At 41.7% G+C, this 18,103-nt stretch overlaps 1 protein-coding gene across 1 annotated transcript in view; it reads left to right on the top strand.

The window, feature by feature from the left end:
- Positions 1–16,344, top strand: part of NR2C2 (nuclear receptor subfamily 2 group C member 2) — a 47,773-nt gene extending 31,429 nt beyond the window's left edge. The window contains exons 12-15 of the mRNA XM_015425248.1: positions 2,133–2,272; positions 5,285–5,422; positions 13,917–14,022; positions 16,124–16,344. Coding sequence (XP_015280734.1) covers positions 2,133–2,272; positions 5,285–5,422; positions 13,917–14,022; positions 16,124–16,298 — 559 coding nt within the window. The 3' untranslated portion in view covers positions 16,299–16,344. The remainder of the gene's footprint in view (positions 1–2,132; positions 2,273–5,284; positions 5,423–13,916; positions 14,023–16,123) is intronic.
- Positions 16,345–18,103: the final 1,759 nt, after the last annotated feature.

Here is an 18,103-nt window from a genome sequence, read left to right as displayed (position 1 = left end):
TGGTTAAAGAGCCAGAGGTGCCTACTCTTATCCTTGCATGGGTATCTTGGTGGAGTTATCTCAGTAAGTACAGCAACCTCTTGTCTATGTGGGTCTTCAACAGCTTAGCCCAAAGTCTCTCTCTATCAGTCGAATCAAAGGCCGATGCCAGATAGACAAACACTGCATATGGAGCTTTAGTAGAGCCCGGCATTGCTGATTCGGCCAGTTGGTAAAGGGTATAGCAGTGGTTTATTGTCCCTAGACCTTTCCTAAAACCTGATTGATGAGGATGTATAAAACTATTGTCGAGGATCCAGTCCTCTGAGGGCCTGTTTTGTAGTGACACCTCAACCTTGTACCGGCCTCCCCCTTGAGGCTTGTCTGACACCTACTTTACTTTCTTCTAGGCACTAGGCATCTTTTTACCCAGGCTTTTAATTAGGGGGTTTATCTTATTAGCTTTTTAATGGTCTGCTTCTGTTTGTGGTTAGTTTTTTTTACGCTGCTTACTTCTAATGGGTTTGTTTTTCATATTGTGGTGATTTTATTTTTATTTATTTATTTATCCAATTTATACCCTGCCCTCCCCACCACGGCAGGCTCTCAGGGCGGCTTACATGAAAGTAAATACATAAATAGCAATTAAATGACCATAAAAACATCTAAAAACAGATCATTATAAAACAGTACAATATCATAAAGTGCTAGCATGTTGGGGGGGTTTAAGCTGTAAACTGCCTTGAGCAGGACTCGGATGAGGAAGCATAGAAATATGCATAGAAAAAATAGGCTGGGAAAATCACAGTCTAGGATCAATATTTTTTCACATTCTGTGGGGGGGGGGAATGAATTTCTGTGATGTGAATAGCACCTGACCATTGGCTGCTACTTTCTGGAAGGTAGGACCACCGTTGCACCTGCAAGGGGATAAGGGAACAGGGATATTGAAAAGAGTTCTACAGATACATTATCTGGGTACACAGCTATTAGATGTTTCATATTCCTTGCTGCTAAGCAATATGGTCCCAAACACCCACAGCAGGAAACAGATGCTTACAGAGCAGATTATTGAAGAATGTGAGCCAAACCAGAGGCTGCAGTTTTTGAATGGTACTTAGTGTTTACTTAGCACTCTTGAACAGAGTACTTCACAGGTATTTTCTCATGTAATCCTTATCAATGTAGGTCAATATTATCACACCTGTATTGCAGGTAAGTAGCACAATAGCTAGGCTAAGGCCACCTAATGATTTCATGACCAAGGTGAGATTAAAATCTGATTTGTAGCTCAGTCCTGTACTGCACAGCCCTAAGCAGAGTTACACTCTTCTAAGCCCTTCAGTGGACTCAGAAAGGGGTTTCTCTGCTTAGTATTGTACTGTTAGACAACAATGCTACATTAGCTGTACATCAAACCGTAAAAGTGCACAGACATGCAACAGCAGAAGATGAGTAAACATTTCTCCCATTTTACAAATGGGGAATGCTCAGCACTGTCAATGCATCTGTGCCACAGAATTCTTGAACACAAGCCACCCTGTGCATTCATTGGAGAACAGCACAAAAGTGTGCTGCCAACTTTTGAGGGGTTATTTTGGGGGGTAACTGGGCTGTTTCCCTGTGGAAACAATGACATATTTTAGTGTGTGTCCCCTAATACTTTTTTAAAAACCCAATCTCATGGTATTTTAATAACCTATATGTTCATATAGTGCCTCCTTTCCACTAATTTCTCAATTTTACATTTTTATATAATCTTACTTTTACTATGTTATCATTCATACCTGCTAAATTGTGTGCAACCCTCCCCCCAAAAACCCTATCTTTGGAATGTTGGGTAATGAACTAGGAAAGAACATGTCAGGGGAAGTAATAGAAGGTCTTTACTACCTTCTCCATCCACAAAATAGTTGGCACATTGTCCAGTTTTTAGGGCTTCCATCCATAAATGTTATAGTGGAGAAATCTGCCCTTCTCCAAACTAGCATAAATTCTCAGGTGTTTTTAACAGAGACAAACAATATAGCCAGCTGAAAAATAACTTGTCTACAGTAAGTTCTCCACTGGGGCCTAATGTTCAGTTCCTCATAAAATGAAGTATAATGATCTTAGACACAATGTTATCTTGAGCTTTTTGTATTTTTTTTTAGGCAGGATTGTAACACAAGCCTTGTGCGTGCCTGTTGGAATGAGTTGTTCACTTTAGGCCTTGCACAGTGCGCACAGGTGATGAGCCTGTCGACTATCCTGGCAGCCATTGTCAACCACCTGCAGAACAGCATACAGGAAGGTATGTGCATGGTAATGTTTTTAAGGCTTTTGTTCTATGACTTACTAAATTGCTGTCTTATATCAATAGGAACTATGTCCAAATAAATGTGTATAAGATTATGATGCTAAATGGTTGGGGTTGGGGTGCTTGAATACATTTTGACAAAGTATGGTCCAGAAATATTGTTTCCTCAGCAACAAGGTATGGAGGAGAACTATTTATGGCTCTCCTCGTTCTAACGTTGGTAATTTACTAACTTCGTTGCACTAGTTGTATAACTACTGTGTACGGAAAGCATCAGTGCAGTTGGAACAAGATGATAAAAGGATGCTTAGTTTCTTCCTCCCCTTGTACATCTAATGAATTTGCAAACAGAGATGAAATATCCAGAACCCTGTAGAGTTTCAAGCTATGTGTATAGCTGCTATGATGTGTCGGTGGTGAAAACTTTGTCTGCTCAGCAGTAAGAAAATTAGACTACTACAATATCTATTCTCCTGCACGTAGGCATTTGCTTCCTAGTGACTCTCAGATTTTTTAATGATCACAGGAAGGTAATCTGTTTAAAATATACAATATTAAGTATTTGGTGGAAAACCAGGCATTTACTATTTAAAAGCCATTGAACAGCTATTTAATGCTCTGGAGTGGCTGTACCAGAGAAATGTATATACCTTTCAGACCACTTATGGGCTCATTACTAAATGGAATCAACAACAGTTCGCAGTTGGAAAATAGTTGTGGGAGGCAGAGATTCTAGACTGCATAATCAGCTACGTGGCTAGTGCAAAATGTTTGCTGCTTGGTAATGAACACGGGCAAAGTGTTCGTGTGAAATTCCATTGTGTTCCTGCCCACTTTCACCTCTGGGTAAAACAGACTCTTATCCAATGAATGTTAATTTGTGACCAACCGCAAATCTTTTCAGCATGGTGAGTTTGTTTTTAGCTTTATTATTGTGTTTTAGTTTGGGTTTAGAAAAGTAAAATTAGCAGTTACCAACATTTTCTGATTTAATTTGTTAAATCCTTTCAGACTTAATTATAATGGGCAGGTTCTATCCCCAAGCAAGGCCCTCAAAAACAGCATAACTGATGTAGATTTTCCAGTATCCCAAACTGGAGGGGCTTTAAGGCAGATTTGTGGGAACAGTAGACACAGTGGAGTGATCACCTAGAAGGTGAAGGATCACAATAGACAGGGTGCTGCAACTATAAGGTTGGAGAGGTGCTGTTTTTTTATTCAAATGAGACATTAGTGGCCCAGAACAGGGTATGCTATTTAGCATATCTTGCCTACTCCCTGTAAATCAGAATAAATAGATAAATCATCATTTTTCTGTAATCAAATGAAATTAATGATTAAATTGTGACCTTCAGTTGGTGGAACACCTAATTTACGTAGCTTGGGGAGAGCAGTTTAACATTATGGTAGCCAAAAATACAAAGAAAAGCAAAGATCTATACAGTTACTAGCAATAGTGATTAAGATGAAATGTTGAACCCATAGTGAAATATACAGGGTCATTTACAGAGAACATAAGACATAAGGTCTTGAATTGTTTTCTTCAGTGTCCACTTTAAATATATAAATAACACATTTCTTCCGTTTTATGCAGCATTGACTTGTATTAATCAAGTACCACAGAATGAACAAACACCAAAAAAAGTCATACTAAATATGAGTCTTTTGATAAACCTGTCCAAATTCAGTTCACTGAACTAACTCTGTTCTCTAAAGGCCAGTGTAAAATGTCTTAAAAATTACAGTACAGGTTTGATTTTTCTTCAATCATAGTCATTATGATAGTCTATTTTTTGTTTTGCATGCTTTAGCCTTGCGTTCCCCCAACTAGAATCTCCCACTTGGTATTACGCTGTGCACTGTTCCTTCATTTGTAACACTGCCTGCTCAGTTAACACAATGACACAGAGTAAGTTTCAGGCTTATGGCAGATTCTGTGGAATAGGGAAGGTTTATTCAAAAAAACTCAGTTAAAAAGTACAGAGATACTGATGTGAAGATGCTGTTGATTCTAATCTAAAGAACTAAGAAACATTCCCAAGTTCAGGCAAATGTCAGCAAAGTGAATGTCATCTGAAATACAGGACCTTGGCTAACAGAATTAGTTCTGTTAATGTAAAGCAAACATTTTCCTAACCAAGCAAATGAACTGCAAATTTCTAAACATATGGGGGGGTGCAGTCATCATAGCATAACCTTTGTATTTCAAACAACTATATAATCTGTCTTCTTGGCTGCAAATTTCAAGTTGCTCAGTTGTCTATATTTGCTTCCTAATATCCCAAAGCCTCTGTAATACATTTGGAAGCTTCTTCTTTGAAAGTTAAAAATCAGTGGCCTTGATCACATATAATACCAAGGTATAGTTTGGTGTTACGGGAGCCTTTCATGTTCTCTCTCCTTCCTTTGTGCATTCTGATTAATTCCAATGCTTCTGCATCCATAATTGGCTTTTCCGTTCAGATCAGCCAACTATGAGTTGCCTCCCAAACCAGAATTGAAAATCACACTTTGAGATATGTTTACAATTCTGGTTTGGAAGAGACGCACAAACCACATGTATTTAAAATTTATTTTAAATATACATGCTTTATAAAACATTATGGCACATAAAAGGGTCACTTGAAGTGTCAGGAAAGAAAGGGGGAGGGACACAGGAGAGGAGGGAGTGAAGACATGAAAGGGGTCTGGAAATATTTCAAGTCCCAGATAGCTCTGAAAATGCTGACCAACTATTGTTATGTTTTCCTTCTGCATCTCCTCTTTAATTATCAAGCCAAACAACAGTCTGCCAATTTAGATGTAACAGTAAGTTGTGGCCCATTGAATCACCAGGCATATGGGAAAGTACTTGTGCTGTCCAGCATTGGACCCATGATTCATGACAAACTACAAGCATGAGCTGAGCCAGCTGAAAGGTCATTTTGTTCTAACGAAGTTTAGACATTTGTTAACTTTCAAATATATTTATGCTTTCTTAAGAGACTGTGCAATATCTACTTGTAGATAAACTTTCCGGAGACCGAATAAAGCAAGTGATGGAACACATCTGGAAACTTCAGGAGTTCTGTAACAGCATGGCTAAGCTTGATATTGATGGATATGAATATGCTTACCTTAAAGCTATAGTCCTCTTTAGTCCTGGTAAGGCATTTGGTAATTATTACACTCACCTTCTCTTGACATCGTGAATATTGTGATGGTGAATTTACTCTTTTGTCACTAGCTGAATTAAAACTGATTGGTGATGTCACTCTACTTCTGTGTGGACTATGGATCTCTGAGAAGAAACTTTATAACATTTCAGTTAATAATAAGCTGACTCTTGATTTCAGCATAGTTTATTTTATCATATTTACAGCTCTTTCTTAGTAGAGCAATATTCTCAGTTCCCTTCACTCTGTTTTCTTACATATCACATCTAAAATAACTCAAATAGCACAAAATATTTAGTGGGCTACAATACCATGATACTTAAGGATTGCTCTAGCATAAGGGTAGAGAATGTAAAGCTTATGGGTTGCATCCAGTAGGCCAGTGGTTTTCCCACATACACAATCTTCTGCCAGCATTGTGTGGTAGTCTGCCCACAAACCAACAATCCTGGGGGGGAAAGGCCTTGGGAGGTGGCTAGTTGCAGCCACTATTAACTGGCATAACTTCTGCAAGAAAAAACTATCTGAATGATAGGTTTTGAACAATGGTTCTCAGGACACCTGTTGGACAAAACCTGTTTTTTTGGGGGGAGGCTCTGTTTGCAAAATTATCAATGTTTTATGTTGGACTTGGACTAAAGAATGGTGAACAGAAATATGTCCTTTAGCTTTTAAAGTGGCTGAAAAGAATTTTTGTGTTAACGTTTTTTATTAAGACAATCGCCCCAAATGGTGGAAAATGCAAAAGTGACCTGAAAGTCTACTACTCTGTGGATCTACTTTCCAATAAACATTGAGAAAACAAAAGGTAAACAGGATTTCCCCAGTCCTTGTAATTGGTTCAAAAGGACAATGAGTTATAAAAGCAGGTGATATCTACAAGACCATTTAAATTCCCTGAGTTTTGGATGTTTAAGATGGACTATAAGTAAAGAAATAAAATTCTGAGGCTACTTTCACCATGGAACAATCAGCTGATACTTAGGCAATCCAGAGGAATGGTTTGTTGTATGGAAACAGCTTCCATGCAGTCAGTGCCGGATTTACACATAAGCTAAATAAGCTACAGTTTAGGGCCTCGCAATCTGCTGGAGCCTTATTTGTCAGTTTAAAACCCTTTAATTATGTAATTATTTCTGTGATTTTGTAAACACATCCTTTATTATTTTTTAATAAAAATTAAAAGACAATATATTTTCAAATATTAAAAAGGCGTATATATTTTAAATTTTTCTGAGACCAGCTGATGTAATTTAAAACAGTAGGGGCCCTCTGGGTTTTGTATAGCTTAGGGCCTCAGCAAGTCTAAATCCGGCCCTGCATGCAGTACAATTTAAGGCCATTGTCCACTGGTTGCTTTTTATGACAATCAGTGAAATTAGCAGACCATAAAACCAGAAGGGTGAGGAAACAGATCCCCAGTGAGTCTTTTGAAACTTACAAACTGTTCTGACACAGGACATCTCTCAAACATGAACCAGCTGAAGCATTGATCAAATAACAGTGTGTTTATTAAAGCTGTCATATGTCCACGGCAGTGGAACACTGGGTCAAGCTCTTCCTCTCTTTTTTTGCCATCCAGTCACAGCTGACTTAGGATTTTCTAGGCAAGAGATGTTCAGAGGTGGCTTGCTATCACATGCCTCTGTGTAGCGACCCTGGTATTCCTTGGAGGTCTCCCATCCAATTACTAACTTAACTTCTGAGATCCGACAAGATCAGGCTAGCCTAGGCTATCCCAGGTCAGGGCCTTTCCTAGCAGTTAAGAGCAAAACACAGCTTCCAGAGGGGAAAGATTCTGTTGACAATGAAATATTCCCTGCCTCAAGCTAGGCAGTGTGTTTATGGGAAATTTTTGCACGTAAGCTGGGAGGTGACTTCCCCAGTCAGGACAGGGAAGTATTCCAAGAAGGAGGTACTGAGCATGGTTGCCAGGTTACCCTGTTTGCTCTCCCCATATCACAGAAGTGGAGACAATCTCGTCTTCATTCCACTGAGGAAGAATGCAGATGTTTGAACGTGTAGGAATGTTGGAAGTACATTTGGTAACTCGTTTTCTTGCATTGCTGTATGGATAGTCTGCCTTCTGGCCTTTGGCAAGCTACCATGTTCAGCCCATTCATCTGTAATGTGTAGAACAGCACAATTAATTTATTTAGAAAGTTTATATTGACCCTTTTATCATAAAGTGGTATTTGAGGAGGTTTACAAAACAAAAAAAATTCATATATTAAGTCTAAAACAGGCACAGTCTGTCATTCCAATCTTATGCAGGTTTCCAGGCTACATCCATTAAAATAAATGGACTTAAGAGTAGAATCACTCTTCACTGGACTGCTGTGTAAAACATCATACAAAGAAGGGAACGTTATAACATAAATAGTAGATCTACAGTAAATGAAAGCTTATGAACACATGAGCCTACCTTATACTGAATCAGTCTCTTGATCCATCAAAATCAGTATTGTCTGTGTGGACTAGCAGCAACTCTCCAGGATCTCAGGCAAAGGTCTTTCGCATCACCACCTACCTGGTCTTTTTTAAATGGACCTGCTGGGAATTGAGCCTGGGACTTTCTGCGTGCCAAGCACATGCTCCATCACTAAGCCACAGGCCCCCCCCCCCGCCATAAAAGCATAAAAACCAGAAGACAGTAAAACTACCTGTTGCAACGATTATTTAGATAATGTATGCACTATATGCTAAACATTTAGGGAAAGTCTTATTATTGTTATTACAAGTGAGGAACCTGCATGGAGTTGCAGGGGGCCTCTCATTTACCACTCCCCTACTATTTCCTCCTTTCCTTCCCTGGCAGCCCAAATAGCCTGTCCCTGTTTGCTGCCCCCTTCTTTCCTTCCCACCCACCACGAATTTTCCCTCTAATTTTTCCCCCCTACTGAGCACAGCAGTTCACATCATGAGCAGAAAAAACTGCTGTAATCTTAAAGTAGGCAACGGGCAGTGCAAGACCCTGCATTGCTCCAGGTTGCTACTGAGCGGGGCTTCCTGTGTTAATGAGCAGCCACTCACACACACAGCTTAAAGGGAACAGTGCCCATCACCCCAAACCCCCTTTTTTTGTCCCTGTTTTCAGCTTGCCCTCCTTAATTCCCCCTGACAGCCTCTCTTCGGGAGAACTCTGGCCAAGTTGTGTAGTACCAGCTAAACCAAGCCCATTTGCATGGAAGGGAACCTGCAAGCGCTAGTGTTGGGTACCTTACTTACCAACCTATATCTCCTCCCCACACTATTTCCTCTTTCACTTCTCCTCATAGCCTCCATATCTCACTGCTTTCCCTGCTTCCTTCTCTCATCCCCACATATCAGCCAACCTGCCTCCTATCTGTCCCCCCTTCTTCACCTTTATTTATTATTTACTTACTTCGTTTATATCCCACCTTTCTCCACAATGGGGGTCCAAAGCTGTTTACATCATTCTCTTCTTCTCCATTTTATTCTCACAACAACCCAGCAAGGTAAATTAAGCTGAATATGTTTGACTGGCCCAAGTAATCCGGTGAACTTCTGCAGCAGAGTGGGGATTTGAACCTGGGTCTCTGAGATCCTAGTCTGAAACTTACGCCACACTGGCTTTCATGAGCTAGCTGCTGTTGAACACTAGCAAGAAGCCAGGTGTGGGTGAGTCATGCCAGTCACATGGTAGGAAGTCTTCTAGTGATTTGCTGCTAGGCCTGGCCCCAATGAATCCTCCCTCAAAGGCCAAAACTGTCCTGGAAAGGCCTCTCCCCCTGCCTTTTACTGATAGAAACCAAAACCTGAAGGTACTGTTGTGGTTGCCTAGGAACAGACACTGAGGGCATTCATTTCTTAAAATTACAGGTGCTCCTTTTATCATTTTTGAGGGCTTTAATCCCCACCCCCTATATATATATATATACACACACACACACACACACACACACACACATATATGACTTCAGATTTTTCTGCAAACCTGGGGCTTAGATATATTGGCAAGCGGGGAACCTACAAGGACTTGCAATGAGCATCTAATTTATCTCCCTCCACTGTTTCCTCTTTGCCTCTGTCCTTTTCCTGCTTCTGTTTCTCTTTCCCATCCACTAACCAACCTACCTTTATCTTTTCCTCCATCTTCAGCTTTCCCTCACCCCATCAGCTTCTGCACAGGAAAACCATGGCCCAGTTATGCAATGGCAGCCACCAAGCTGAGTTCTGCAGTGGGGGATCCATAAGGACTTGCAAAAGGCACCTTACTTTGTCCTGTATCCCCCCCTAACCACACTATTTCCTCTCTTCCACTTCCTGGCAAACCTCATATTCTCATGTTTCTCCACTTCTTTCTCTCTGACCCACCCAACAACCAGCATATCCTTTATTTACCTTCCCTGTTGTTGGCTATATTGATATTTATTCATTTATATTGCACCTTTCACCACAGTGGAAACCCAAAGCAGTTTACATAATTCTCCTCCATTTTATCCTCATAAGAACCCTGTGAGGTAGATTATATTGATAATGTGTGTCTGGCTCAAAGTCACCCAATGAGCTTCCATGGCAGAGTTTCCCAGATCATATTGTAAAACTCTACCCACTAGACCAGAAGTGTCAAACTCATTTGTTACAAGCGCCGGATCTGACATAAATGTCTCTTGGCCAGACCATGTGTGCCATAAAATGTAATGCCAGGTATTGGAGATTGTAGGGCAGTGCAGGAATCTCCTGCCTGGAGATTGGAAACCCAGAAGTGTTTGTGTGCTAAGAGAAGTCTGGTGACTGCCTAAACTACGTCAGTTAGCCTTGAGAGAAAGGGGGAGAGGCAGATAGCGGACAGCTGCCTGGAAACACACACACACACACACACACACACATTCCAAAAGGATGCTCGAATGTTTGTAACTCCCTTACGGAGGGAGAGGGAGGGAGAAGGGGGAAGAAAGGTGTATAAAATAAATGCTGAGAAGCCGAGAGGTTTCAGATCAGTTCCTGCAAGCTTGTATCCTGTTGTCTTTGCGTTGCCTGCACCCCTGCACCCCCACACCCCAACGAGCAGCACCTCAGGAGATAGAAACTGTATAAAGGACAGCAGCTGGTAAGCTCTGAGTTGGTGTGTCCTCAGTGCAAGGCCTCCTGGAGTGGGAGGGGGGTGCAGAGGAAAACCCACAGAGGCAGACCGGAGAGGCAGCAGTGCGATGCTGGGCAGATGCTCCCATGATGCTTGACTGCTGCAGGTGAGGTTGTTCTGCTGTGCTAAAGCCACTCTGCCCACTCCCCCCCCAGCACTCCCTCCCAGCACTCCCTCCCTTGCATCAGTTGCTCATGGGCCGCATAAGAGCCCTGGATGGGCCAGCTCCAGCTCCCGGGCCTTATGTTTGACATCCCTGCACTAGACCATAATGGCTTTCATGGGGTGGCTGCTGTTGGACAATAACAAGAAGCCAGGCCTGGATGAGTCATGCAAGTCATGTGGTAGTGAGTCATCCAGTAGTAGTAGTAGTAGTAGTAGTAGTAGTAGTAGTAGTAGTAGTAGTCGTAAAATATTGTGTAGCCATTGGCCATTACAATTTAAAACAATATACAACTTAGACAACTTACAGCACTGGAATTTAAATTAGATTTAAAATATAATAACCTCTAAAAATCTGCACATTCAGCATTTAAACACATACAGTATTCAGAAACACATACACAGCCTCAAACAGTGCCGTTTTACATTGCTGTTTTACAGTTCAATTTCATTTTTCTATGTTCTTGGCCCTGATTTTACTAGCTGCTAAGGTGAAGAGTGGTACCCTATAGGAAACTGTAGGGTCTGTGTCTGACAAATTAATTTATCAATGTCAGAAAAAAATTGCAATTGATCTATTATTGCAGTCAAGAATGTACATCTTGGTTCCCAGTACAATGGGCAGACCATGAAATAATGAAAGAGATCCTCCACAGAAGTTTTACAGATACAAATATGTTGTTCCTGGGGTATTTTTATATTACTGACAGGTCTGGCCTTGAGGAGTCCCCCCTCAAGGCTGAAAACCTTGGAAAGAGCCCTGCCCCCTCCCCTTGCCTTTTATTGACAGAAACTGGAACTTGAAGGCTGGTAGTACTGCCTAGTAATGGCTACTGGGATATTTGTTTTTTAAAGCTACAGGCCCTGCTTTTACTATTTGGGAGAATTTTAACCCCCTGGTTGGTTTGTTTGCAAACCTGGGGCTTTCCTCAGGTTTGTAGAAAGATCTCCCTTTCCTGTTCATGACTCCAGTCTCTAGATTTCAGTATCTACAGATTTGACCATATTGAGAATTAGATATATCCTATATACATAATTACCTTACATGTTGGCCATTTCCAGCTCTCCCATTGGCTGTGCAGTGTACTCCATCAGCCATTGATCCATCAGCGCCACTCAAGAGTACTCGTGTGCCATTGGCTGGGTCCTGGGTCTGCTCCTCTCCCCCACCCACTGCCAGCCTGGACATTCTTTCCTCACAGAATAAACTATCAGAATGGCTGTCTCTCCTAATGAAGACACTTCTCTTTCTTGGCTCCTGTGGGACTAACTTTTCCCTCAGTGGCTGTTCCCAGGCAACTAAGCTTGGTTCTGTTGGTAAAAAAGGAAGGAAGCCCTTTTCAGGCCTTTGTGGGGAACTCATCGGGGCCAGTTCTGACTAGGGTTGCCAGCTCCAGATTGGGAAATCCCTGGATAGTCTGTGGTGGAGTCTACAGAAGCCAGAGTTTGGGGAGGGGAGACTCCTCAGCTGAATAGAATGCCATAGAGCCCACCCTCCAAAGCAGTTATTTTCTCCGGGGGGGGGGAGAGATCTGTTGTCTGCAGTTCAGTTGTGATACTTGGCAATCTTCAGGCTCCACCTGGAGGTTGGCTACCCTAGGCGTAGCAGTTAGCGCTTCAAAGCAGGGTCTGCCAGACCCAGGCTCTTGCTGTGGAAGAGTGGGTGATTTCGGACCAGTCACAGACTTTCAGCTTAACCTACCTCACAGGGTTGTTGTACAGATCAAAAGGGGGAGAGGAGAATGATGTAAGCTGTTTTGGTCTCCACTGCGGAGAAAGACTGTACTTTTCCTCCTGGGGAACCATTGCTGCCAATCTCCAGGTGAGGGCTTGAGATCACTCAGAATTAAAACTGCTCTCCAGATGGTAGAGATCAGGGGCAGATAACGGTAGGTTGGGGTTGCCACCTCCAGGTTGGGAAATTCCTGGAGATTTGAGGGGTGGAGCCTGAAGAGGGTGGGGTTTGAGGAGGGGTGGGACCTCAGACAGGTACAATGACATAGACTCCACCCTCCAAACCAGCCATTTCCTCCTGGGGGACCATTGCTGCCATTCTCCAGGTGAGGGCTGGAGATCACTCAGAATTATAACTGCTCTCCAGATGGCGGAGATGAGTTCCCCTGGAGAAAATGGCTGCTTTGCAGGGTGGACTCTGAGTCATTATATCCTGCTGAGGCTGCTTTCCTTCCTGCTTCGGTCCCCAATGAGGAGGAGAAAGACTACTTTTCCTAGGTAGAGGCTCCAGGTGTGGGGGGGAGATGGAAAGCAGAAGTCAGAGGGGTAGATCACGGTACATTGATGGTTGGCTGGGAAGGAGATAGGGTTGCTACTTCCAAGACAGGTACAATGCCATAGACTTTACCCTCCAAACCAGCCATTTCCTCCTGGGGAACTATTGTTGCCAATCTCCAGGGGAGGGCTGGAGATCACTCAGAATTACAACTGCTCTTTAGATGGTAGAGATCAGTTTCCTTGGAGAAAACGGTAAGCTCTGTGTCATTATACCCTGCTAAAATCGCCACAGCAAATTGACGCTGAGTGCCTAAGGCCAGAGCCTCTTTCTAGAGTTTGTTGTATTTTTTTCCACAACGGGCCTTATTCCCAGTTTATAATAATAATACAGAAACAAGACCATTTTTGAAGGGGGGGAATAAACAGTTCTAACACTGATTTAAATCAGTTTTATAGCCAGTGTACCTTATGTCTAAGTACCTTTCTTTTTGATACATGGCAGCTGTTTGCCACCAAAACCTAATTTTTCTGAACAGCCAACTGCAAAGTGCATGCATTATTAAAAATGAAATTAGACCTGTGATCATGATTAGTAACAATAGTAGTCTTGCTGTCCATTATATTAACTTTATAATAATAATAATAATTTTTTTACAAATTATTGGTTATAGAAATTAACATCAACTTTGTATAACTGCAGTCTTTAAGTAGCTGATTCTATTATTTTTCTCCATTTCCTTTTATATTCACCATTCAGTGTCTTGGAATGACTGAGGTTTGGAATATTCTGTACAGCTAATGTCAGATTTAAGGCACACAAATTTTGAACTGTTTTAAGTAGAAGACTCTAGCTACAATCCTCTGTCCTGGGAGTTATCCCAACAGAATAAAATGGGATATACTTTTAAGTAGACTTTCCTAGGATAGTTAATCTCATTGTTATTTGGTGCAAGTGAATACACTTTTTCTACCCTTTTTCTAGATCACCCTGGTCTAACAAGTTCTAGCCAGATAGAAAAATTCCAAGAAAAAGCTCAAATGGAATTACAAGACTATGTTCAGAAAACATATCCAGAAGATACTTACAGGTATTTTGTTTACATGTTTAATATTTATGTATGTAGTGATTCCCAAATGGACCCTTCAAAACAGTAATAAAAATAACAAATTGAAATCTATTAACTGTTGAAACTACTCAAAACCGCTCGTGATTGTTAGAGACATAACCCTGCGTTTATTACTATTTGAAATCAGTAGCATCTAAAAATGCTTAACTTCAGGTGGATGATGGATGATGTCCAGTGCCTATAAACTTTACAAGTAACACATATCACATTGATAGGATAAAGATGTATCCATATTCATAAAGCCATCTATGAGATAAAATAACAGGGATCGTATTGCAGCACCTATAAAAACAGAATAAATCTTATTGCTCTAGCTACCCAGAATGACCCACAGCAGTCAGACTCCACTCAGTGGGAACACTGTGGTGACAGTCCTCACACCTGGTGGAACCCTTTCCCCCATACCACAGAGTCATCCTATGCAGTGGGCAGACAAGCAAGCCCATGACCCATCCAGCTAGGGATGCCAGTCCCCAGGTGTGGGTGGGGGACCCCCAATTTTGCGGGCTCCTGCCCCACCTCCAAGAGTAACCACGGCAGCTTAAAAGGGCACTCAAGAGTGGTACCTTCAGCACTTTTGGTATAGTGGTTATAAGCGTGGACTCTAATCTGGAGAACCAGGTTTGATTCCCCACTCTTTCATATGCAGCTGTTGATGTAACCTTGGGTCAATCATAAATTCTTCCAGAGCTGTTCTCTCAAGGGCTATTCTCGAGAGAGCTCTCTCAGCCCCACCTACCTCACAGGGTGTCTGTTGTGGAGAGGGAAAGGGATTGTAAGCCACTCTGAGACTCTTTCGGGTAGTGAAGGGCAGGGTATAAAACAGACTCTTCTTTCCTGTAGCCCAGTTCTGCTGTATACCACATAGGTCATGGAGAATCTTTCAAAAGCATCCCCATGAGCCTTTGGGAAACATGCAAATAGGGGGATTGTTGGAGATGTATTGAAGGTACCACTCTTGAGCCATGATCCCTCTAAGCTGTGGAGTCTTGTGACCAAAAATTCTACTTTGTGAGCTACTGGCATTAAGGTTGTGAGTGAGTGATTTTGCTACTGCATAAATTAGTTTGCTCTGGAGCCAACCTTCCTGAGCTGAGACAAAAAGGTGTGAGCTGGAGGCTAAAAAAGTGTAAGCTAGCTCACACTAACTCAGCTTAGAGGGAACACTGCTTCTTGAGTGCCCTTCTAACTCCAGTGGTGAATTCGCTGCTTGGCGTTCAGGCGTGCACAGCCCCCACTTCTTGCAAACAGCCTTCAGGGTCCCTTTAAATGCTGTTTGCAAGAAGCGGGGGGGGGGGGGGTGCCTGAACTCCAGCAGCGAATTCACTGCTTGGAGTTCAGGAGTGCGGGGCTGGGGACAAGGAAGGACCTGGCAACCCTGCATCCAGCAGAGCTAGCTCCCGACAACTCAAAGCAGGCTTGAGGGGAAGGGAGGCACCAAAAGATGACAGCTGGCAGTGTTGGATGTCAGAAATCCAGCAACAACTGGAGGAATCAGCTGGAGGGGCAGGACCGACGTGTGCATGTGCCCAAAGACACAGGGGTATGATGGCCGAGGGGGAAGGAACTTGCCCACTGGGTGATCCTGGTTAACTGAATGTTTTTAAACCAACGTTAGATATGTGATTTGGTACATTTTAAAACAATTGGTGCTAAAAGGCCCTTTCTGTTCACCAAAAGTTTTCTCCAATGACATTTCTAGGACACTGAGAATGACATTATTAGATTACATAAACTAAGAGTAAGTTTCAGAGAATTACTGTAGACATATCTGAATGCTTGGGCATGCCTGGAGGAGTTCTTAATTTATTTGTTTTGTTTTGAGTGACAGACTGGGCTGCGGTCTGAAAAACAGATTTGAGTGTGTGCGCGCGCACACACATTTTTTAAAAAATGTGTTCACAGCTTTAAAAATTCAGTGGAGTACAACCGTTGAGATTTTTTCATTTCATTTACTAAATGCAAAAATAAGGAAACACATTCATTCAGATTGATCAGATGTTTTTATTCAGCCTTAAGAATGAGTTGCATTTTTTCATGTTCTGTGGATTTTCTTTTGCAGGCTAGCCCGTATTTTAGTTCGCCTCCCAGCACTTAGATTAATGAGCTCTAGCATTACTGAAGAACTCTTTTTTACTGGGCTCATTGGAAATGTTCCAATTGATAGCATCATCCCCTACATTCTGAAAATGGAAACAGCAGAATATAACGGCCAGATAACAGGCTCCGCTTCCTAGAAGGGATCAACACATCTTGATGGATCCGAATAATCATGACTCACTGGTTAACTGGCATAATATGTATAAATATTTTCGATACATTGCATTTTCCTGTTATTCTTGTCTATTCAGACAAGGTTAAAAAAAAGAGAAAAAGAGAAAATACCTTCTGCAAGGACCCATTTCTGACAGAAGGAATATTATAATGTCTTTTGATGAAAAGGCTATAGTGAATTGCTGAACAAGCTTGCAGATAAAACGTTTTATTTAGAACTTGTCAGTGAGCAGAAATCCTTTCCATAATGTCAGGATACTAACTGAAAATTGCTGAATTGAGAGTATTCCTCTGGAGCCACAGGCAGAGTTCCGCTTGAACGGCAGAGTATTGCTGTCTCCCTTCCTGTTGCAGTCTTTCAGACCTCCAGAAAAACTGCTCCTAAGCATGGGAGGGTCCCTTGGAATGGCACGCAATACAATGCAGAGGGCTTCAGCTCTGCATAGAAGGAACCCTCCCCCCTTGCACAAGCAGCAGTGCCTCCTGCTTGGGCAATGGGTTCTTAGGATCCAAGCCAGTGCGTGTACATTTTAAAAAATGCCTTGGAACGAGTATCCGCAATTTGGCAGGATATATAAGCACTTTCAAAGCAGATCTTGTTAAAACTATGACATTGCCATCGCCCCGGCTTGATGCAAGCAGGGTAAATGAAACATAGCATTTTAACTGTAGATGCGTGAGTGATTTGTAGGAAAACTTGATAAGCTGTGGGAGACAATCATTTATGCTACGAAATTTCAATTGTTATGTGTTTATTAGTAATGTGATTCTTCCAAGCAGATTTCTATACTGTTTGAAATTACATTTTGCTAAATTAATGTAAATGTTTACAGCATAAGTGAAGCATAATGTTTATGACTCAGCTGTCAGCATAATAAATGCTGTAGAATTTATTCACAGCATGCTAATTTCTTGCCTCAGTTATGAAGAATCATGGAGATTTTTAAGAGGCTCAGTACCAGCCTACTACCATTTTACTCGTCAGTGCTGTACTATAATATGCCTTTTCATTATGTGTTACTTCAGTTGTGAAGGTGCAGGGCTGCTATCAGTTTCAGTTATAACCACTTGCTCTTCAGTACTTACATGTACAATTAACATTTCAGGTTCATTCCTTCTTCCGAGAGTTAGAAAACTGACTAGGGGTGTGACCTGATAGGAGAAAACTGACTGGGGCACGTCCGAAATTCCAGTATGAAGCTCAGTCTTCTCCCAAAGTATCAGAAATTCTGCCTTAGTCATTTTCCCCTCCACAGTTGCCACCACACAGTTGCCAGTCTAAATTTTTGTTGAGAACCACTTTACATATGGCAGTGATAGTCTCGATATGCCCATGTTCTGCGTTTGTATGAAGACTATGCAAGGGTCCATTTTCTCATGATCACATTTGTTTTAGAAGGTGGTTTTGTTCTTCACCTTCCAAACACACACAATTGTGGCAAAAATGGGCACTTGGGTGAGTTTTCACTTATGATCTACACAGGATTTTATTAGATAGAAAATATCTCATGTATGAAGGGACCCACTACAATCATAATATAAGCTAAAGAGTCTGTTTGGAGTTGGAGTACTAGGAAATATACTTAGCACCTTTATTGCCTTGCCTGACAAAAGGTATTCTAGATGCTCCAGCAGATCCAGTAGGCTTTTAATTTTAATATAATGCATTGCTATTGTTACCTTTCCAATCAAAGTTGCAGAAATTCATTTTAAACACACAGAAATGACTTATTTCTGGAATTATTGATTTGAAAACATTCCAAACAGG

This window comes from Gekko japonicus, unplaced genomic scaffold, assembly GCF_001447785.1.
Source record: "Gekko japonicus isolate JY-2015 unplaced genomic scaffold, Gekko_japonicus_V1.1 scaffold2, whole genome shotgun sequence".
Lineage (NCBI taxonomy): Eukaryota > Metazoa > Chordata > Lepidosauria > Squamata > Gekkonidae > Gekko > Gekko japonicus.
This window is presented reverse-complemented; position numbering and strand designations above follow the sequence as displayed.